We start from the raw sequence: 24,507 nt of genomic DNA, 5'->3' as shown, positions 1-24,507 counted from the left end.
TACTACCTAGTGCTTTTTAATGGGAAGAGTCTCTGTGCAAGCTACTGTTTGCATGATACAAAAAAAATCTTGTCCATTCTTGATTTTTTTACCTTTGAAATGCATGAAAAATTGCCAGGTAAAAACAAGAGTGTGCAGACAGGAGGAAATAACTATTAAGTTGTTCACAGCAGATACATGGTATGACTAGATGTTCTCTTTAAATTCTTTTTTTTTTTTTTTTTCCCCCCCCCAAGATTCCATGAGATTATCTTCCCGAGTGAATAACTGGGAGGCTAAGTCTTCCCTTCAGAGTTAACTAACAACAAGCCTTTTCTGATAATTAACACAGTTTTGTCAACCTCCTCCTAGTACCCCTCTAGGCTATTGCAGATCACTTAATTAGCACTGTCCATTGAGGAACAAGCTCATCATTTTCCCCCAGGATCCTTTTTCCCAAAGATTATTTTACCAATGAATTATTCATTTACACTCTTGAGTGCAAAATCCACCTTCTCTGCATTGCCACACACAGCACATAGTTTGTGGGAGGCAGTAAGTGTTTCATATACAACTCCAGGCATGCAGAAATACCTTTAAATATATCCATCTGAACTCATCCAGACATTGAAGCAAGTGCCAGTGGTCTTGTGAAATGCAGAAGAATTTAAGGGTGATCATTACCTAGGCTAAATTTATGTATATGAAACTCAAGCGTTTCTTCATACAAGTCCTCTAGACTCCATCTGTAGTCAGTGGAGAAAGAGAGAGACCCAGAGAAGGGAATTTATGTAATTCCAAGAGACATGAGGTGAATCATGCCTTGGAGACACCTCTTTATCCAGCAAGTGCTAAGGGCAATTCACTTAAACTAGGCACCTAATTTTTGAATGGGGAAAGAGAAGTCCCTCTTTAAATTATCAGGTATGAAAATATAATTATGAATGTAATTCTATGTGCTTTAATTATAGCCAGTATAATTAAACATGATCTTTACTACTGTAATATTGGTTCAGTATTAACTCAGTGGGCACAATGGCATTTATCGAGCCATCCATGTTTAGTGATCATAGAAAAAACAACACATCAGCATCCACCATTGGCAAAGAATTATTCTTCCCTCTTTCCATTTTCTTTGGGGTTTTTGTTTTAGGTTTTTTGTTTGGTGGGGTTTTGGTTGTTTTTTTTTTTAGTTCTCCATGACTTCGTAATAAATTTTTGTTGACTGCATGTCATTCAGCCTGATTATCAAATCAATTCTGGTCACCCTTTACACAGGATATACACTCAACCAAAAGTTTTTGCTATCCAGTTATCAGTGATGCTTGCAGCCTGCAGGCAAAATACTTTTATGTTATTTATTGTGCATCGGCAGATGGCTGATATATTGTTATCTTCTGATAGAACTTCAAGTCTGCTGCTCATACAGCGCCTGTCCAAATTTCCATTAGAACCCCTCCTTTTTGGTGGCTTGTAATCTACACCCCCTACATACCCTCAAGCTACAGTGTGCTAACACATGGTAACATAACATCACACTTTTTTTCCTCTCTCCCTGCCTCTTTTGGGCTCAGAGATATAGCTAGTTTAATGCTATGGAGAGTGGTGCCGTGTACATCTCCAGCACATGGGAAATGTCCCCCACTGCCAACCTGTCTACACACCTCTGCCATGGACTTTTTAGCTATTCTTTATTTCAAGGGATGTTTGTGATGCTTCTGTTAATATCCCACACAAATATGGTGCTTTTTCACTTTCACTGATGAAATTTCTTTTCTGTGGTGCTACCACTTCTGAAGTAATTAAGGCTAGGAAGGTTCTTGAGAAATCATCTAACCCATCTTCCTCCTCAAAGACAAGATTAGCTCAATACAATCTATTCCAGCACTTAATTAACCGGTTACCTGTTAATGGGAAAGACTATTTTTTTTTCTAAATAAAAAGTAAAATACATTGTAGAAAAACAATATATATATATAAAATGAAAATCTCTGCTATAACTAGAGCTATATAAAAAAAAAGTACTGAAATAATATTTTTAAATTATTTTCCTAGGATTTTCAGACCTGTTCACATACTGTCCTTCACGTTTGACCTGTAGCAAGGTGATTATATGGCTCTAGGGGAGGAGTAGTCAGTCCAGTGTAAACGTATCTCCTGCTTTCTTTATCTCCTTACAGGATCACTAACAAAAGTGATTTTTGGACATCTGCTCAGTAGGAACAAAACCAAGATTCATAATTCATTAGATAAACAAATAAACATTTAATCTGGAGTAGTTTGAAATCTCTACAGATCTGTCTGGATTTGCACCAGTGACCCCAAGGTGGAAATATCTACATCCAGAATCACTCTCCTGGGTGAATCAGCATGAGTTTTCACTATCATTGCTGCTAATTTTAATTAGTCAAGTATATTTGTTTCAATGAGGGCTTAATGAAAAAAGTCACCTTTTATGATGGTTCCTTAAATAAAGGGTTATTCGATAACTAAAATGTTTGTAAGACATGACTAATCACATTTTATAGATTGTTACAGTATCCACTGGCTGCCATTATGTTTTTAGAACATGTAACTAGGTTGGCACTGACGCTAATATTTATTAATAGCATATTCCTTCTTAATACAACAAAATTTTTGTATGACCATAAATCGCTTTTATAAACAGTAGCAATAACTTTAAATTATATTTTTAAAAAGTTTGTCCTATGAAGCTCTGAAGCACCTGTAGGTACAGCTGCTTGTGTAACAGCAGGCAAACCATATGATGTGTTAATCTTAAGGAGGGGGTAGGAGTTATCTCACTTGGCTTTGGTTATCTAAAAGTTATATGTGCAAATCTGAACTGATCACATGGATTTCTGGTTCAGTAAACGGAAAGCAATGGGCAGCTGTAGAAGCTGTTTCCTGTGACCTATCTGAAATGCTTATCTTGAGATGAATGAAGTCACTGGAGGGGGCTGCTTGTTTTATGAATTTCAGAAAGGAGCTTGGCTGCCTTGACTTGGATGTCTGATTTCCATATGCAGTAGATTGGAAAAAAAAAAAAAAAACCAAACAAAAAACCCACAATATAAAAATTAACCAACTAAACTGTCATCTGGAGAGATGCTTTGTTGAAAAATTATCTATGGATTTAGCTAAAAATACCAGCTGTTTCTGTTTTTAATTTGAAAATATACTCTGCTCTAACCTTCACTGCAACTGAACTGAGCCACAACATTTGCACTGCTGTCAGTGTCGTACAGAAAGGCTAACGATAAATCCCATGCTGTGTGGTTGGTGACCCTTCCTTGTAAAATTTCATGTCGCCTCTCTGCTCCTCCAAAATCACCAGAATTTTTCATTTCCTTTCAGATGCAGACTATGAACAAAAAGATTGTTCTCAAAATCTCTCCACGTGAAAAAAAATGTATTAGCTCCCGAGTCTTTTCTAATCTAGTAGGTTATGGTTTTACAGTGGCTTTCCTTCTAGAAGGTTCTTAAATATGAATTTCTTTTCCTCTTCAACATTTAGTTCTTTGATTGATATCAGTCAATTCATAATTTTTTCACCCAGAGCTATAACTTCCATGATCTCGCTGTTTTATATTGTGCTTTCTCCAGTGCCTTCCCAGTACTGACTCCAGAGACACCCACACTAGAACAGGGTATATTTAAAGCATTCTAAGTTATCTTTGCAAGGGAAGAAAAGAACAAAAGCATGTCAAGCTGTGCTGTTGCATTTCAGTATGACATGGCAAGACCTAGAGATGACCCCAACATACTGATTTGCACTCCCAGCTGGAAAATTTTCTCTGTTTTGTTCTTTTTCCCTATTTTGTTCCAGACAGAGGTGATACTGCCTGGTAGTGGAAATCTACAGAAGCCAAGCCTGTGCTTTCTTTTCTTTGCCCTGCACAGCTGAGATATTCTGGAACTTATAAAGCCACATTACTCAAACAGACCATTGAAAGAAACTCAATAGCCAGATCAGAAATGAGCATATTTTTAGATCTTTGATTTGCAGGAAAAACTAATACAAATTACAATAGGCGGTTTCTGAGCATTGCCATATGTTCCACATTGAGAAAATTCTTTCATTCACAAATCCAGATAATAAATATTATTAGCTCTTACTGAATCTTCCAGCAATTAGGAGTATTTATATAGTGCTCAGTCTAGGATGCTACCTGCTATAGCGAGAAGAGAATTACTACAAAGCATGGCTTAGAAAGTGTGCATAAATGCAATGAAGTTGCAACAAGAAGACAAGTAGTCTGAGGGCAATCAGGAAAGACTTCAGGGCCTTGAGATGACTAGTTCAGGGATCAGAAGCATAAGCAGTGGTCTCCTCTACCCTCCCAGTGGCAGGGAATGATGAGGGAAGACACAGAAAGAGCCAGCAGTCAATACCTGGCTCCGAGCCTGGCATCACCAGCACAATTTGGGGGTTTTTTAATCATGGGTCGGTCTACATGACAGCAGGCCTACTGGCAACAGATAGGGTACACCTGTCTCAAAGGGGGTAAAAGATCTTTGCACAGGAGTTAGCAGTGCTCCTTGAAAGAGCTTTAAACTATATTTGAAGGGGGAAAGGGATAAAACCAGGCTTGCTAGAGATAAGCCTGGGCGTGGCACACCATTGTTTGAGGGACAGTGTGCTAGTGAGGTCCTTTAGTCTGCCATTTCAGTGGAGGTAGGGAATGGAGATCCATGCAGCAGCAAAGACGCAAGGATTATGGATGTGTTAGAAACCACACAAGCACTTGAGAATGGTCATGTAGGAATTAGGGCCTCTCCTCCCAAAGAGGTGGCAGGATCAATAGCCCAGCTGAAGTGCATCTACACCAATGCACATGGCACGGTCAACAAAGAGGAAGAGCTGGAAGCCATTGAGCAGCAGGAAAACTATGACACAGTTGCCATCACCAACCTTATCACTCTCTACAACTACCTGAAAGGAGGGTGTAGCAAGGTGGATGTTGGTCTCTTCTCCCAGGTGACAAGTGATAGGTTGAGAGGAAAGAGCGTCAAGTTGCACCAAATGATGGTTAGATTGGATATTAGGAAAAATTTCTTCACCTCAAGGGTTGTCAAGCATTGGAACAGGCTGCTCAGGGAAGTGGCTGAGTCCCCGTCCCTGGAGGTATTTAAAAGATGTGTAGATGTGGTGCTTAACAACCTGGTTTGGTGCTGAACTTGGCAGTGTTAGGTTAACGGTTGGACCTGATGGTCTGAAAGGTTTTTTTCCAACCTAAACAATTCTATGATTCTATAACTTTTACCAATGACATAAAACACATCCTGTGTTGATACCAGGGTTAAGGCGTCCTAATTAAAATTGTGTAGTATAAAATATGTATCCAGGTATCACAAAGTTTAAGAGGGGATTATATCATAAGCTCACATTTTTGAACAAAAATGTTTGGCATGCTGTAACTCTGGAAGTTATATGACTTCAGTGCTCAGCCAACAAGCTTTATTGTCCCTGAGAACAAGAAATCGAAAATAGTCTATTACTGATCCCATTAAAAACACTAGGAGACACTTGGTACTTTGTCATAAGAACAACAAGCCTCATATATTCTGCACTAGAGATATCATGGGTGGACAACGGGATTTATGAATGCAGGGTTAATTGGATTTGGGAAGCCATCTGCGGCTTTTTTCTCCTTTCTGAGTTTAGATGTTATCCCTAATCAAACAGAATAAGATGACAGGAGAATATTTAATGAGAGGGGAAGTGATACTACATGTGGAAAGCCCTTCTGTGTCATTTCTGGGAAAATAGTCCTGGTAAAGTCTTCAAATACTGACTACTACATCCCACTGTAAAAATGGTACGTAACTCCCAAACTGTATGAAAAGACAATCATAGAATCATGTAATTTTTTAGGTTGGGAAAGACCTTTAAGGTCATCAAGCCCAACCGTTCCCCTAACCCTGCCATCTCACCACTAAACCCTGTCCCTAGGCACTTCATCTGCCCTGCTTTTAAATACCTCCAGGGATGGGGACTCAGCCACTTCCCTGGGCAGCCCATTCCAAGGCTTGACAACCCTTTCAGTGAAAAAAATTTTCCTAACGTCAAGCCTAAACCTGTCCTGGCAAAACTTGAGGCCATTTCTCCTCATCCTATCACCCATTACCAGGGAGAAGAGACCAACACCCACCTCACCATACCTTCCTTTCTGGAAATTGTCATTGTCTTCCCAAGGTGAAAGCTGTTGAAAATATTTGCAAGTTACAGTTTCTATTAGTTTAGGTTATGTGTTGATATTTTTTTTATATAGACAGAAAGAAAAGGTGACTGTTAAAGACCAGGGGGCTTCTAAAGAACAAAACGTATATGGAAGATTGTGCACTTATTTTCTATTGAAGTAGAAGATGCAGGTTTTCATTGCTACTAGCTGAAATGAAGGTTAGCATTGCAGCAGACTGAAATTGGAAATTACATTTGCCTGTCAAATAGGCAAGGCAAAAGTTCAATGCAAAGGGCATACCTGAGTTTCACCCTTCGCTTTATATAAGATCCTATCTAGCATTCAGAAGCAAGTTCAATGCAAAGATATCTGGTTTTTATATATATACACCAGCTAAAGGCTTTGGACAGCTTTCAAAGCTATCTGCAGATTGCATATGTGTTATTGTTGCTTAGTGTTCATCAAGTCCCAGAAAGAATTGTGACATAAGGAATGGGTACAAGAAACCTACCAAGTCTTGGTGTTAAAAATAATAAGTCTTGCCAATAATCAAGATAATAGTGCTTACTAGATAAGTCCTTTCCTGCTGGTTTTCATCCCTAGGCTTCCCACAGGCAGTAAAGCCATGAGATTGCTTAGCTTTTCCAAAGCGAGGAGGACAAGCTATAATTAAGCATGCCTCCTTGGTCACAGCATCACAAAGTCTATCTGCAATGCAGAGGGAAATGGAAGGAAAATATTGCCACCAAAGAATAGTATCTGTGTGTACATTTCCAGTTAAGTAGTTAAGGTCTCATAGATGCTTTTTGCAGGAAAAAGACATTTTATGGCCTTTCCCAACATATTATAGGGACATAAGACTGTGCCTCTGATTCTCAAACATAAAACATGACAAATTGCATTTCAGCTAAAGATCAAGTCCTTGGCCATTTACAAGATGGCATCCTGCAGTGGCTAGGAGAAAACCGTAATGTAGCTCAAGATCCTTATCAATATGATCTGAAAGCTGTTTTGTCCTTGGAAAACAAAACAAAACAAAACAAAAAATACTCTGGGAAGCACGCAAGAATGGAACATGCCGAGAGCTGCTGAGTAGATTGGAGAACACTTGGACAGCAAAATGTAATACATTGAAGTATCACTGTAGGTGCAACATGGGCAGATACTTCAACCTTTACTAGCAGTCTTTGCTCTATTCTTGTTTCTCCTCTTGACCTAAATAACTGAGAAAGGACTTCCAGCTGACTGCAAGACTTTAGGTGTGGTGGGCACACATTCATTCTTGCCTTTAACAAGTGATTTAATATGTTTTCTTTCTCTGGGACTTATTTAATAACTGATAACCTCCATTGGACAACGTTTCTTATTTTCTGTGTTTCTTTTTTGAAAACCATTTGCTTTTCTCTGGAATATGACCCCTCCCACCTTTGGAGCTAGGAAACCCTTCAATAGTATTTGAGTCGATCTTGCACTCTGATGGATGCTCCTGTGACAGCCAGCCTCATAGGAAGGGTACACACAATACCTAGATGATGCCTAGCAGTTGCTATGGTGACCTCAGTCCACTGCTAGCTTCATAGCCTTTGCTAGGAAAGAGGAAGAAAAGAAGAAAGTCATCATTTCCTTTACATATTATTGATCATATCTGTATATCAGTCCTGCCTCAGACAGTCCTATGTACTGTGGCCTTTATGTTGTCCATATGGGACCTCACTGGTATTCTCCCGTGATGCCCAGGCATGATCCACTGGGTCTTCTTGTCTCTATGTCATGAAACTGTGCCCTGAAATTAGTATGGGGTATAGAAAGAGTGGACAGGTACACCAGTTCCATCACTGCATTCACTGCAATGTTTTGCACAAACCACGGGGTGACAAAGGAGTTGCAGAAGCTAGCTCACCTCATCCTGTGGTAGATGTGTAAATCAAATCACCCTCTGGAAGTGCCAGTCTCTTTGCCCTTTATGGGAGGAGACTTAAAAAACAGATGAACTTATCTTCAGGTGGGTAAATTGGATGGGAAGAATTTTCCCCACAGGATCAGTTCCTCAGATGTCCTTAGGCACCAGTTCTTACTCAAACATGGAAATATGAACCAGGCTTCCTAATCTTGCCCTTAATTTTCCTCTGCCTCAGTTTTCTTGTTTTCTACATACAATGCACCATACCACTTAGTTGTGTACTGTCTTTGTGTGACAACTATGTTCACAAATCCCTTGGACAAGGCAAATGGCAATCTACAGTAAATGCCAAGTAACTAATGACTTTTAATCTGTAATTTAAAGTATTTTTTATGGGGCATGAAGCTTGGGAGACTAAACCCCCCAGAAATAGTGGAGGAAAGCACTTAGCATAAGGAAAGGTGTGCGAAGCTGTAAGGTCATGTACTCTGTGCCCGGCTGCCGCTTTCTACAGATCCTGTTAATGAGATTGTAAAGATCTCGCAGCTGATTCTGGATCACTTCCCCCCCCCCCCCCCCCAAAAAAAAAAAAAAAAAAAAAAAGAGCCATGATGAAAGAACCGGGGTGGTTGGATAACGTGCATGTGGGTTCATGTGTGCCCAGGTACAGGACGGGGCAGAGGGCGTTAGAAGCAGTGGACAGAGTGTGCAAGCGGTATCTGTGTGGGGAGCTGAGGAAGCCCCAGAAAAGCTGCTAAGTCGCCTGCTGTTCCCGACTGCGGCTTTGCCAGCCGGCTGAACAGATTGCTGGTGCATAAGAGCAGCATGCAGCAAGAGGGAAAGGGAGCGAAAAGGCACAGTGGGGTGGATGCCGTGGAGTTGGGCGTGAGAGCTCACCGATTTATTTACTTATTTATACACTAAATGTTAAGCTTCTAATCAGTGCTATATAAAACAGGAAAAAAAAATTGAATTCCTGCCTAACCAGCTCATTATCCACATAGCTGGACAGCACGATAACAAGTGATTGTCAGGAATGTTTTCCATAACCTCTCCCTGCCTCAGTCTCTGCACTTTCTGCAGGGACAGAATTAACACGTGGTAAAAAAAGTGAGAGCTTTGCACACTGATCTCAATGCTGTCAAAATTCAACCTTTTGGAGAATCACTCATGTGGACCGGTCCTGCAACCCATAATACTGAGATGAGAACAACAAGAATAAGGGAAAAGTGTAGGCAAGCCATTTCAGGACAGAATAGTTTTGGAAGCCTTTCATTCCCCCCCGTCCCCATCCCTACCCCTATCCCTACCCCCCAAAAAGGGACAAATGCTGGAACATAAAGGGTTAGAAGCAAGTTGTGCTCAGATAAACAAATCTATGGGAGATAAAGCAGTTGCCATGCCAGCTGATACCAAAAGCAGCCAGCACAAATTTGGCACGAAGGAGACGATCTAAAAGGCTGCACTGAGCTCCAAAGCTCGTCGTACACAGGCTGTTTCTTGGCTTTAGCTTTGCCAGTCCTCTTCACTTGAAATCAGAAGCAACAATTGCTTGCATCAAATTTCTAATCCATTGGGGGACAGTGAGGAGGTACCTATGCTTACTGGGGCTCAGCAAATGAAAACCAAGGAAGAAAGGCTGATAAATATGCAGGAAAAGTGCATGAAAGGTCTGGGTCTCTGCCACTAACTCCATGGGAAGCCATTGGCAAGTCCTTTGACTTTTTTTTTCTTCTGTTTCGCCTCCTCATGTAGAAAAAAAAAACTAACCAATATTTTCTGTGTTTGGTTTCTCTGTTTGGCCTTTTGAACTGACAAAATGTTCAGCATTCTGATGGATCTTCTCTAGGGTCTCTAAGTAGTACTGCAAATAACATCTAATTAATAATGACACTTAAAACACTGATGGAAGATTTGCTTCCCAAAGAGTGACACTTACCTATTCAGTCTGGTTAAATAGTGAATAACACTATCTGTCAACATACTGGATAAACCATCCTTTGTCAAGGATAACATTAGCTTCCTCAAGAGTTTATTGACTAATGTGAGCAATTATTGATTTAAAAAATTATATTCTAAGACACTGTTTAATACCTGCTGCTGGGTCCATCTTTCTGCAGTTTGGGCTGTGCTGTTCTTTAACTACATGTAAGGGGCGCAGGTGTCAATGTAATTCATGACTGTAATCCTTGAATTAAAATCCTGAAAAATGGGTTTCCAGTCAAAACGCAGATGCAAAGCATATTTTATTTATTCTTCATTTCTGGGAGAGTAATGTATTTCATCTAGCCTATTGCATAATCTTCTTGATGGGCTTTCTCTGCTTCATCAGTGAAGTCTGATGCACCAATTTCTCATTGTTTATGTCCTAAGAACAAGAGGACTCATGGGAAAGCCCATGCAGTGAGGTGCTCTACAATTTTGCCCATTACATCACTGACACCAGAGTAAATTTGCTGAGATCTCTCCAGTCAGAAAGGGCACTCAGATGAAAAAAAAAAAAAAAAACAAAACAAACACAAAAATACAGTTTCAGGGTAATAGTCTGAAAAATGAGAGGGACTCCCCTATGTCTGGACTTCCTACAACCCCAGCTCAAATGCAAGCTCAGGCCTTGTCCCTGTATATTGTAGACATGTTAAATGTTAAGCACAGAAATAATCCAAATGTACTCCATCGCACTCTCATACATGTGAGCAAACATAGCCGTTGGCACAGTTTTCTGTCATGTAAACATCCATATTCTGGTGCAGGGTACATCAACATATGGTTTCAGAGAGGACAGCAGCAGCACGCAGGAATTTAAAGCCAGATGGTGGCTGTATGTTCCCTCTCTCTCTACTTACATGCATACACACACACACATATATATATATATAATTGTACATGTGTGTATCCCCAACACTCATTGGATGAACTTTGACTTTTAGTTGCAATTCAGGGCATAATGTTCAGTGTCAATCTAATCAACGTTCCAGTAGTTTAACTTATTAGTGAAAATTAGGTTGATGGATCAAGCCTAAAAGCCTGTATAGTAAAAGGTTATACTGGAACTTTCTTCAGTACATTAGCAAGGACTCAGATGTAGAAAAGTATGTTAAAAAAATGCAAGTTTGCTCCTACAGCAATCAGAAAATTAACATTGTCAAAAATGTGAATCCCTTCATATTGTCCAAACACAGTTAAAATGTAAAAACTATTTGGGTATATAAAAAAACCTATTAATATAAAAAGCCTCTTCATTTTACAAACTTACATTAATATAATGTTTTGACTGTTATTACTGATGTAATGAAATTCAAAATGAATTAAAATCTAGTATTTTAACATCAGTCTAACAAACTACCACCCATATTTAGAGTGAAATAATGGTAATTTTTTTTTTCCTTTTTAGATTATAAGAATGAGATAGCTAAATTTAAAACATTTGAGTTAAAAAAAAAATTTTTTTCTGATCAACCACCCATATTTAGAGTGAAATAATGGTAATTTATTTTTTTTCCTTTTTAGATTATAAGAACGAGATCGCTAAATTTAAAACATTTGAGTTAAAAAAAAATATTTTTCTGATCGATCAGTGTAATGTGCCAGGATGCCAGGGACATCAAGCTTCAATCTACTTAATATTGACCTGGTCTTCCTCCAACAAGAACTCTGGAAAGTTTGTAACATCACATTTCAGGATTTAAGCCACACTGTACAACTGATAAACTAAACCTTGGGCTTTATGAGTTAAAAAGTTTTTTGGAATTTTTTTTAAACTTCTTCTTACCCTGCTTCTGTGGGTCAGGCTATTGAGTGAGGTGACCTCATGTAAGGAACCAGTTCCATTACGAGCTGCTGATTTGAGTGGCAGCAGGCTATGAGAGACACTATGAAAGACAGCGATCAGGGAACAGTGCCTTGCTCTTTGATCCTCTGCCTAATAAGCCCACAGGTAGAAGTTCCCACAGGATATCCTAAAGTTGGTATTCTGAATTCAGATTTTAGCACCAGAAGCATCTATATCTGAGCTACATCGTTGTTAATAAACCTGGGTTTTGGTAGGCTTGGGAGGCAAAGAGGTCTGTCCAAAATATTCTGCAGCAGCGGCCCTGTTATTCTGCCAAGAAGCTGGAGCACAGCCACAGCGCTTCTGCAGCATCTGGTAATTTAGTCTGATGCAGCAGGTTGAGTGATCTTCACTGGAAAATGTTTGCTCAGAGCAGTGGTGACTTCTCTTCAGAATTAGTACACCTACCCAGTATTTGCAAACATCCAAGAATTCTCATATTTGAAACCTTGAAAGCTGCTGGAGTTGGGCAGAGAAGGCAGGAGACTAAGGGCATTCTCATCATGGCTTTCAGGATAACCCTACAGAGTAACTGGTGGGTTGAATGTGTAGGTTTGATGTTGAATACATCTGTTCAAAGACGCAGTACAGCCTACATGATGCTTCAGCTTAGTTTGCTAGACTCCCACCATCATTTTCACACTAAATCCTCTGTTTTCTCTCTTAGAAGATCAAAGCGCACATCTGATCTATTTTAGAGGAATGAGAGAAGTCAAGGAATTTAAGATTTTTACCTGATAAGGATTCTGAAAAAGTATAAAATATCAAATGCATTTTACGCAGTGCTGAAAATCCTGTCTTTATTACGTTGTTTCTTTAGACGCTGTCTTTGTTCTTTCCCATAGGATCAAAATCAATCTTCATTTGGATTTCGCTTTTAATAAAAACTGTCTCATACAAATTGCTCAATGGCTTTTCCAATCCCTAGTTAAGATTTGACCATATGTTCAGCGTGAAAGAACAACAACGTGAAGCCCTGTGGTTACTCCAGGGGATATAGAACCAAGCTAATCTAAACATTTAACCTGCCATAACTGTCAATGAAACACTGGAAACATTTTTTCACAGGTCGGTGGGCAACAGCAGCTTTGTCAGGCTCCTCCGCGTCCTCTGCATGATGCAGCAGCACCACTCGGTGGCTTAAGGCAGCTCCTCTTTATGCATCTCCCAACACCCAGGGGGGAAAGGGAAAAAAAAATAATTACTCACTAAAAAGCTTCCTCATCTCTTTTTCCTATCCTTCCTAGAGTTTGATGAAACTCCACGATAACCAGAGATTTAACAATACAATGTAATCAACCATCTTCTGAAACACACTTTCCACCCATAAATATGCAGTGCTGATCTTGAAAAAAAGATTTAAGCAAAATTTTATTGCTGTTCTTCTCTGGGCACTGCTACATCCACTCCTCTTATGGGAAGCAAGGTATTATCAAGATCAAATTAATTATTTTTATTCTTCTAATTTCAGGTTGGGAAGTAGATAACTTGGGGCAAACCCATGCAGGTAAGGACCAGTTGTGTTCACTACCTCCTATGTAGCTCTCTTCTTGAAAACTGTACGTAGAGCACATGGTAATATCAGATTATTGAAAATTTGTTTGTGTACCAACCACTGTGATAAGGAATACATGTAGTTCATCGTAACGCTGCGTTAAAAAGTGAAAGTACAAATCTGATAAGTTTCTAGATACCAATGTGATCTAACGTGAAACCACAAAATTAAACTGTCTTGCTTAAAACCAATTAATTATTGCTTTTTGTCATTGATGGATGCAAATAAGTTTTCATGAAATCTGTGAAAACTGGCCATACATAAAGATCTATGGATCATAAATGTAAATGTCTAAAGAGATAATAACTTACTTTTATATTTTACAATAAAATTTGTCCTAATTTGATTGTATGTGTTTTTAGCAATGTGCTTGCTGCTTGCAGTAGCGATTTTTTAATTTTATAGGTTCAGCTTTGATTTTAATTCATGAGTAAAACTGTGTTTACTTCCTTAAAAGACAGAATCAAGTATTTATTGCCTTTGGGTCTGATCCAAACAAATAGAAATCAATTGGATTCTATGCACTGATTTCTACAGAGACCAGTTTGGTCCTAAGAGTAAACACAATCGAAACAATTTCATACCAAATTTTCACTTTTATAGGTGATTATGACCTGCTGGAAAGCACAGCCCAGTCTCCCCTAGGTAAGAAACAGAACCATGAAATGTTTCTCTTTTTATTTTAGCTCTGTTAAAAAGGAAGCTCCAAGCTTTTTCTCCTGTCGTTTAGGTACTATTTTCTAATCAGTTTTAATTACAGTGACACATTTTCTGGTGCATTACTTTTAGCAGTATTGCGAAAATGTATTCCTCCACTATTAGGCCTTGCAAACTGGAAAGTGTGTTGTTATAAATTATATCTACCTGCTTAACAATAATTACTAAATGAGGTTAAGGAAAGTCAACACCATGGTTCAGTGGTTATTTTCCATAGAAAACTGGGGATGAATGTGCAAGAGTAATTTACCAAAATTTGCCAAGTACTGAAATGTTCTTAAATGAATGCTGTGATTAAATACAGATTGCAAATGCAATGGATGGCAAACAGATTCTCTAAAAATAAGGTCACTGCCGATGTTACAAGCTTCTTAAATAAACTGCTCTGAGAATGCGAAACAGCACAACCTTAATAAAAACAAAAAAAGAAACCAAAACCAACTTGGAAATTTCTGTCAATTTTGGTCAAGGTACAGCTCAAACACCAAAAACTGTAACAGTTCAATAAATGGAAGCTGTTCAGTTGTGCTGGAGAGGAGTAAGTGCAGCCAGCAGCCCAGATCTAATATTTCAATGAGGTCCCTGAGCTCTGGCAAGAGTAATGGTGCTTAAAGAGAGCACTACAGGGGCCATCCCACCTTAGGCAGCCTCGGTAACAAAGTGAGTGTCAAAAGACACATTTCTCTTCTACCCCCAATAAAGTTTTAAGCCTTTTGGTTGTGTCAGTGAAAGGCATTTAGGAGCTAGTCCTCATATATGAGATTAACCAAAGAATCATAGAATCATAGAATGTTTTGGGTTGGAAGGGACCCCTAGAGGTCATCTAGTCCAACCCCCCTGCAGTGAGCAGGGACACCACTAACTAGATCAGGCTGCTCAGAGCCCCGTCCAACCTGGCCTTGAATGTTTCCAGGGATGGGGCCTCCACCCCCTCTCTGGGCAACCTGTTCCAGTGTTTCACCACCCTCATTGTAAAGAATTTCTTCCTTATAAATTAATTAAAGAATTAGGGTAAAAAGAGAGAAAAAGAGAAAGAGGTTTTCTCTAAGCCAGTTTTGAGCCTCCTTGAGAACACTTGCTTTGAAGTAAGGTTATAAACTGCGTTTGGAACAATTAATGAGAGGAATGTGAGAAGCTCTGAAACAGGTTTGAAATTGTCAGCTGAAACCACACTGGGCACCTGGAGGTGTAAATGAACATCTTGCTATGAAGACAGAGACAGGGACGAGATTCCTACTCCAGCTTTCCTTTGTTTTCCTACAGACCCTTCTCACAAAGTCACTCTCAGATCAGAGCCTAGGAAATCTAGAGCCTGGAAGGTGAAAGAGTGGGATACATGTTATCCAACTGTAGGAGAACAATCAAGCTGCCTGACCATAGACATATAATGGCTATTTTACATATCCTAGGAGTATCCTGCCTGGCTTCCAGCAACTGCTCCAAAAAATCATGTTGGCCTTGTGTTTTCTTGCCAGTCCCATGAAGATGTCTCAGATATAGATCACCTTAAATAGCACAAACTGCCTACCTATATTTAAGCACTGGGTTTAACCTTTACCTATGTGAAGTGTAGATGTCTACATCAAAGCTGTATTCTCTAGATGCCTTTCAGAGTCAATGGAGAGAAACAGATATTTAGCTGACCCCTGGTTTAGGTGCCCACTTGGGAATGAGATCTTTGATGGCCTGGAGGCACTGACAATACTGATTCAATCTTTTTTGCTCTCTGGTGACCAGCTATAGTAGTAGACATTCATAGGCGCCTGTTCTGGAATTGGGTCATTAAAGATGTCATTAAAATTTCAAGATGCCATTAAAGTCTTATATGGACAGCCAGATAAATATTACCCCCAGGGGTACTGTGGGGTTTTCTTTGATCATGTACCAGGGGGAAGGAGGGTATGTCCTGGGGTTTGCTTCAGCAATGTCACATTCCCAACTATACTTGGCATAGGGGACATCAGCAGAAATTGCACTGAAGATGGCTGGTCTGAACCTTTTCCTCATTATTATGATGCCTGCGGCTTTGATGAAAATGAAACAGAGTCCGATAACCAGGTGGGAATTAATCCTATAATTAAAAACAACTCAAGGCGGGGGGAGCAGCAGACTGCTTTTCTGTCCAGCCTCTGGTCGTGTTCTGATTTGATGGTGTTTAGAATGAAACAATCAGATATTTATGGGCATGAAAATGTGAGATGCAAGATTTAAATCCTTCCTAGCCCTGTACTGAATATTTCCAGAATATGAGTGTTTACTGTTGATGCAGCTTGTAACTTCTAGAAGCATGGGTTAGTCCCCAGTTCTTCCCCTATTAACTAAAGAATCCTTTATCCAACTACTTTTTTTTTTTCTACAGATACATGCACAGTGGTCAAAGAGCTGTAGATAGCCTTTGCTAGCTCACTGACAAATAAGCTTCACAGTATGCAGCCCAAGGGTACAGCAGACATAGAGCAATGCTCTAATATACAGTGAGATCTCAGGGAACCAAAAGGAGGCTGTTCAAGAAACAAATCCTGCCTATATAATCATAAAATATTTTGGGTTGGAAGGGACCTTTAGAGGTCACCTAGTCCAACCCCCCTGCAGTGAGCAGGGACATCTTTAACCAGATCAGGCTGCTCACAGCCCCGTCCAACCTGGCCTTAAACATTTCCAGGGATGGGACCTCCACTACCTCTCTGGGCAACCCACTCCAGTGTTTCACAACCCTCATTCATTCCCCCTGCACATTTGCAGGGTAAAGAAGATGTGACCACAGATGAACCGTTTAACTGTGTGTTGTTTGCCTCCCAAGGATTACTACTATCTATCTGTGAAGGCTCTGTACACGGTGGGATACAGCACTTCTCTTGTTTCCCTTACCACCGCCATGGTTATCCTGTGTCGTTTCAGGTGAGTCAGGATGTGAGCAGTGAGCTGTTCAGTCACTGGAGGAAAGAGGTTGGAGCTCATCAGCCCAAAGCAATGTTTAAGCTTTTATCTCACCAGATGTGGAATAAAAGGGAGACAACCCTTTAATAGAGTTGTTCCCCAGCTTGGACGCACCCCAGTAGTCACATTTTGGTAGACTGTAGATGCAAGAGCAAAAGCTCTGGGTCTATTTTATGCAACTGCAGTAGCTGCATCGGACTGGGTCTATTTTATGCTACCCTGCATGCTACCCAAATCCTCCTCTTGGTCAGGTTACAGTCAGTATTATCTACACTCTTGACTTTCCAGTGTTGCTATTCTTGTCACCAAGGTGCTAGGAACTCTGGCCACGTGCACAGATAGACCTAGAGTGCTGTTTCCATGAAAGAAAAGTTTGGGGTTTTTTCTTTTTCTTCTTCTTCTTTTCCTCAACCTTGCTCTTTCTTGTCTAGGAAGCTTCACTGCACTCGAAATTTTATCCACATGAACCTCTTTGTTTCATTCATCCTGCGTGCAATATCTGTATTCATTAAAGATGGGGTTCTTTATGCTGAACAGGATGGCAACCACTGTTCTATCTCAACGGTAAGTAAAACCAAAGCCAAAGCCTTTTCCTTTTTTTTCCTCAGCATGTGATAAAAAATAGTGAGGCAAGCACCAGTCTGTTGTATATCATAGGCTGAAAAGCTATTGGGAGAGAACGTAATTGGTGGTTAGCTTCCCTCCAGGTTCATGACAAAGCTGTGGATAGTATTGTCTCATGATGTCATCAGTGTCCAGCAGTCTGTGCTTTAAGACAAACCTACAAGTTCTGGTTTCTGACTCTGCTCGGGTTGTTTCTGCCTTTCACAGATCTGCATAGTGACAGATGGGATGAGAGCAGACACAAGCAATTTCCTTCATCTTAAGGTCTGGTTTTTCTCCAGAGCCTTATTTGTTCTGGATGTCAGACAGAGCCATGCATAGAGAGGGTGACCATTCAGACATAGAGAATACCTCTGACAGTCACACTTTCAAAAAATTATTGGTATTAGCCATGTGTTTGTCTCTGAAGTGTGTGGTTTCATGGAAAGCAGTCTCTTTCACAGATGCTATATATTACACATAAATCCCAATTTCTTTCCCATTTAAGTCTAGTATTTGATTTGATAAATCAGCTCACCAGGTGTAATTATGATGGAATTACAGTGAGTTCCCGAACTGAGATCTCCTTTATCCATCCAGTTATGAGCTACACTTGCTATGAGTCACTTCCACAGGGAAAGTGCAGCTGTGTATCTTCTTACTCAGCCTTTTCTTTGTCATTGAAACTAGTTTTTGCTTTTAATTCTTCTCCGTGATAAAGCTGAAGCCATGGTAGAGCTGTAGTTTGTTCACACCACTCTTCTAATAGTGGCATCTGCCTCTTTGTTTTGAAACACTTGAAGCATAAAACATGTTAAAATCAGCCATCTAATGACCAGAGATCTTCAGCCTTGGTAGAGCTTCCATGAAGAAACTATAAACACATTGATCGTAGATTTGTCCCAGAGGATGGATTGCAAGTGGGAACCAGTTAAAATTGTCAGTCTCCCGCTGTCCCAGACAGGAACTTCCAATTTATACACTGATTCTGCTCTGGTTTGTTGAAAAGTCCTACTTTTGTAGGACTAATGATGTCTTACTGGGATGCAACTCTGGAAAGACAAGTGTGTCCTACTCTCACAGAGTCAGGGCAGAGCTTGGTTTCCACCTAAGGCTTTTATCATAGAATTGTAGAATCATTTAGGTTGGAAAAAAACCCTTTAAGATCATCAAGTCCAACCATTAACCTAATGCTGCCATCCCACCACTAAACCATGTCCCTAAGCACCCCATCTACATGTATTTTAAGTATCTCCAGGGGTACAGGTTCTCAAGCACTTCCCTGGGCAGCCTGTTCCAACACTTCACAACCCTTACAGTGAAGAAATTTTTCCTAATATTCAATCTAAACCTCGACTGGCGCAACTTGAGGCCATTTCCTCTCATCCTATCACTTGTTACTTGGAAAAGAGACTGACCCCCACCTCGTTACAGCCTCCTTTCAGGTAGTTGTAGAGACCGATAAGGTCTTCCCTCAGCCTCTTTTTCTCCAGACTAAACAACCCCAGTTCCTTCTTTTATTTTTTTTTTTCTTTTTTCTGCTGCTTTTCACCCCAGTAAATGAATGACAGCGTCTATCATTTTTTACAGTAAATCCCTCTGCTTTCTTTACACTTATGCTTACTTTCTTTTTCTGTCCCTGAGTGGCAACACCCACAAATGGCAAGGAAGTGCAATTCTCAACTGCACACAGGAGGGTGCATCATTTCTGATCTCACTCTCAGGGCTTTCCACAATCATCCTGCCATTTCACATCCTTCCTTAGGTTTCTCAATACGCAACTGGATTCTTTTCTTCTCTGCACTTAATCCTTGGAAGGGGACTTAAATCTAGCAATTAGAGTCTATTGACGATGTGAACTTCCACTAATGCAAGACGTTTTCAAGCTGTCTGCAGATGCTCTTCGACCACCTCCCACTGGTAAAATTGGCTACCTGCCCTTTCAAGCTTCGCTCTCTAAGTGGCACCTCACATTCTTTTCATGCTTTTAAAACTTTACTATTAAAAATGTGTAATTCCAGTCCCAGCTGTGTTCCTTTCCACTAAGAGATTTGGAGAGGTTGAAAGCACTTTGTCTATCTGTTAGGTGGAAACAACATGGAAATAACTTTGTTTTCCTTGATTCTCTGCAGGTGGAATGCAAAGCAGTGATGGTGTTTTTTCACTACTGTGTCATGTCCAACTACTTCTGGCTTTTCATTGAGGGATTGTACCTTTTCACTTTATTGGTAGAAACCTTTTTCCCAGAGAGAAGATATTTCTACTGGTACACTATTATCGGCTGGGGTACGTGACATTTCTTGTCTAAAATGTGTCTCAAATCACAAGATGACTCCATGAACGATCTAATATTTTCACATACAGGTTAAAAGTATAGGTTTACCCTGTGCATAGAAGGACCACTGCAGACTGAACTGTGCCGTCCTTTTTTGCCTGAATAGAGTTGAACTAAAATCTGGAGGACACCGCATCTCTTGCAGAGATGTAGTCCACAACTGAAAGTTGCCTTCTACAAGATATGATCTTAATGCCAATTCCTTCAGGTTAATCAAATCTGCAATGCTAAGTCCAGTCCATTTTTTCTTCCAGATAATAGCTAAATTGAAAATGTATCCAAAGGGTATCCACATATGCTCATCCTACCTGGATGGGAAATGGAAACTTGCAATGGGAAGAAACCAGATTTGTTTCAGAAAGGCCAGTTATATGACGATAACCAGTGTCATTATTTTTCATTCTGGCCTCCTAGAGATAAGTTGATTCCTGCAGCCTGTTAATACAAACAGTTCTTTGCTGATGTTTTTGTGCAGAAGTCAGATGGTGAATGCAGAGGAATACATTCATTTTAAATGTACCCTAAGAAGGTTAAACTCAATTTTTATTTCTAAACAATGTAATTCTGAAATGATCTGGAAATAATCCTGTATATTTTTGTGTAAAGTCTGCATACAAACCACCTGCTTTAAACTATTCTCCTCTGAAAAAAACATTCTCATGTGACCTGAACCTTCAAATAATCCACAGCTGGTCTTGTTTTTTCCCTCCTGAGGCAGCTGTATATACACAAAAATTCCCATATCCTGCCAAAGACTCCCTACTAGGAGCAAAAGTATAGAGAAGAAAGAACAAGTGATCAGAAATAACCCATGGCTTATAAAGGCTATTGGAAAAGGATGACTATTGGGAAAGAAACTATCAGAAAAGGATGTTCAAAGTTTCCCTTGTACCACCCACAGATGTATAATCACATTATAGCTGAGGTATAAGGCTGTTTTCAAAGAGAACTTGGGAGTTATATACATGAAAATGTGACAATTGTAGAAGAAAACAATGTGCAAATCTTTGCAATCTGAACACAAATCAGGGGTTGTGTTCCTTTAATTAAGTTTGCACAAATTTCATATCTATAGTTTTGTCTGAATGTGAGAATATTGCCACACAGAATATTAACTGATTTGGGGTTTTTTAAGTCACTCTCTGTAATGAAAGGACTACCCAGATGGATTCATTCTGTAATGCAACCTCAAAATACTTGATCTTGAGTTGAATAAACAACATCTAGCTGTTCAGTTTATAGATATCACTTCATATTCAAAGCAATATCAATAATATCCATTAATAACACTAAGAGAATCTCCAAATGTGGATGGGTTTGGTTTTGTTTTGTTTTTTAAATACAATACCTTCTCAGCTCCTGCATATTTCAACTTGAAGAGCAGTTCCCCTGACCTGGGAGGAGCAACTGGCACTTTGCAAGAACAGAAACACTTCCAGACTCTGGATGCAAGTCATGTAGGGCAAAACCAGCCCCTCAGCTCAGAGATGATGGGGAGAGAGTTGCATTGAAGCAGCAATAAGCAAGAGCTCAGCATTTTGCAGCATCTGGATGTTTATCTGGTTCTTAAAGTGTGCTGAGCACATCAGTGTCCTCATTTGATTAATGAGGACTACATATGGCTGTGTCAATCCAGACAATTTTTTCCTCTTAAATATACAGTACGCTGATAAATTCTCCGGATAGATTGCTGTCTTCCAGAGATCTCTCTTAATGCTTGCTCCTTACTCAGGGCAGAAATGCAGTTGGCAAGAATAGCTGTCTTTGCCACCTCTGAGATTTGTCTGTTTTCTAATGTTACTCAGAAGCTGTAAAGAAGGTGATGAGGATATATATATATATATATCGAAGCCTGCACTTCTGTAACTGTTTACACCCGCTCACTCACATTTCACAGTGGAAATTGCCTCCATTGTGTATATATATATATATATATTTTGAGGTAAAGTAATGTGTGTGTGTGTATATTCATATAGCAGATGGTTCAAAACTCCAAACTGATCTGAAATGTGCTTTTTGAACTATATTTTTATGACACATTTAGTCTAATTCTGCCATCCCTCCCATGTTTCAGCCTTGGAAGCCTATTCATACCATCGAAATTTATATAGTGCAAATCAGCACAAACTAGATAGCACTTCAGACCCATGATTGATATTTAAAGATTATTTTTATTATTGCGCATCTGTTAAGAGCACAAAGATCTCAATGTTTTCTAAGTATTCTCATGTGAGAAAAGCAGACTTCAATTCAAATTAAATATGCATGATTTCTGCTCCCCAAAGCCTGTCATTTTATTTCTTTTTATCATTTTCCTTTCAAATATTTCTATGTGTGCTATTTTAAAGGAGGAGGGCTTCATCAGTCATGTACAGGGATAATTTTATTTCTGATAGCAGGAATATGAGATTTGACAGAGACTCACTTAAGTGGATTCAGTCGAATGACTAATTAACATGACATCAACACAGCCTTGCAAAATGTATGAAACAGAATTGTTCCTGTCAAATTATGACAGTCTTGTTCACCGCTGCAAGCTGGGGTTATCAAGGTCCTTGTTTTGTTTGCTTTTTAGCACTTTATCTTTCCAGTGGTGCCTGAATAAATGTAGGCAGTTTCCTAGTCAAAGATTTTATTTGCCGTAAAATGTAGATCCAACTTACCCAGAGATTTCTTGCAAGACTGCATTATTTTATAAAAATATTTCCACTGAAAACCCCCACTTTTAATGTTTTACGAAAGGAAAATAAATCCAGGTTTCTCAGTGGAGTCTTACAGTTTTAATTTAATTTGTACTTTATATGCATTTTTTAAAGAGTAAAGAAATGTCTGAAAGAGAAATTAAATTCTTGCTCCCAATATTCTCTTTTGGGTGTTTGTGGGTTTGTTGTTTTTTTTTTCATGGAAAAAATTAGGCATTGCTGTGAGTAATAGAATGTTGTCCTCTACTGATTCCTTTTGGTAAGTACTTATGATAAGTAAGGCAAAATCAGTTATTTACACAATAACAAAAAAAATACAATATATAAAAATCATTTACAACAAAAGCACATAAAAATACAAAAAATGCAATAATGCCGTTACCACTCAACATCTGCCACTCTCCAATTATTGCATAATTACAGTAGCTCTAGACAGGGGTGCTGATGTCACTGCTTCAATTTTGTACAGACTATGTTTTAATGTTCATGCCACAAGATGTAGTACAACTTTGAGCAATAATGACCTGAAACATCATTATTCTTTCTCGTTATCAGGTTTCCTTCTGCAATCCCACCAAGACTAACCCATCCTCTTACTGAGACGGATGTTTCTAGAGCTCTGAATTAATGTAATGAATTGCATTTTTTTCATGCATAAGTGCTATTAGGAAATAAAACCTCAGTGGAGAGGTTGCAAAAAGTGCTTATTACCGAGTACTAAATGTGTCTAAACTGCTAACAATGTCACCATCTTATCTTCTGCAGGTACGCCAACAATTTGTGTCACTGTCTGGGCAGTGCTGAGGCTTCACTTTGACGATACCGGGTAGGTATCGCTGTGTGGGAAATAATTTCGCATACATTTAGCATGATGGCAAGGATGAAACAGAAATATAGTGATCAGAGGACACGACTAATTTTTCCCTCCATTTCTGACCTTGATTTCTGTATGCAAGTAGTTTACATCCAATGTTCAACCTAGAGAGCTTTCCCATTCTGCTGCACAAATAGCCACAGTTTGATGTTTATATCTATATTGCACTGGTGAATTCATGAAAGAAGATGTAGGCATCTACCGTGTAAACCTGCAGCTGACCCAGTGGCCCTCTGTTCCCTGCTCATTTAAATCAGTGGAGTCTGGGATATGGTTTATCTCATCTTAAAAGAGCTGTCGAGTGAATCACACCTGTGATTGTCTTCTCCTCTCCAACTGACTATGAAGAAAGATCACAGAATCACAGAGAATCAAAGAATGGCAAGGGTTGGAAGGTACCTCGGGATATCATCTAATCCAACCACCCTGCTCAAGCAGGCTCACCCAGAGCAGGTTGCACAGGACATCGTCCAGGCGGGGGTTGAATATCTCCAGAGAGGGAGACTCCACAGCCCCCTTGGGCAGCCTATGCCAGGGCTCGGACACCCTCAAAGTAAAGAAATTCTTCCTCACGTTCAAATGAAACCTCTAATGCTTCAGCTTTTGCCCATTGCCCCTTGTCCTGTCATTGAACACCTCTGAGAAGTGTTTGTCTCCATCCTCATGATGTCCACCCTTGAGATATTTGTATGAACATGATGAGCTAATATGTAGAAATTATTGCAGATATCTCGGATGTGATGAGTGAAAGCTGCACAATTAGGAGTTTAGCTTCCCCTCAGAGAGATTTATTTCCACAAATCTAGTGGGGGAGATGAGTAGAATGAGATAGAAATCTACATCTTGTCTTCTGTTTTAAAAAAATGAGCAAATGGAATCATTTCAGAA

General features: G+C 39.5%; 1 protein-coding gene across 1 annotated transcript in view; it reads left to right on the top strand.

The window, feature by feature from the left end:
- The window catches only part of ADCYAP1R1 (ADCYAP receptor type I), a 93,135-nt gene that overhangs the window by 35,920 nt on the left and 32,708 nt on the right, over positions 1-24,507 (top strand). The window contains exons 4-10 of the mRNA XM_035899639.1: positions 13,368-13,403; positions 14,055-14,096; positions 16,123-16,226; positions 16,969-17,066; positions 17,537-17,669; positions 19,841-19,994; positions 23,511-23,571. Of these exons, the coding sequence (XP_035755532.1) occupies positions 13,368-13,403; positions 14,055-14,096; positions 16,123-16,226; positions 16,969-17,066; positions 17,537-17,669; positions 19,841-19,994; positions 23,511-23,571 (628 nt within the window). The remainder of the gene's footprint in view (positions 1-13,367; positions 13,404-14,054; positions 14,097-16,122; positions 16,227-16,968; positions 17,067-17,536; positions 17,670-19,840; positions 19,995-23,510; positions 23,572-24,507) is intronic.

This window comes from Egretta garzetta, unplaced genomic scaffold, assembly GCF_000687185.1.
Source record: "Egretta garzetta isolate BGI_Z169 unplaced genomic scaffold, ASM68718v1 scaffold117, whole genome shotgun sequence".
Classification (NCBI taxonomy): Eukaryota; Metazoa; Chordata; class Aves; order Pelecaniformes; family Ardeidae; genus Egretta; species Egretta garzetta.
The sequence above is the reverse complement of the archived record's forward strand: the minus strand, read 5'-3'. Positions and strand labels throughout refer to the sequence as shown.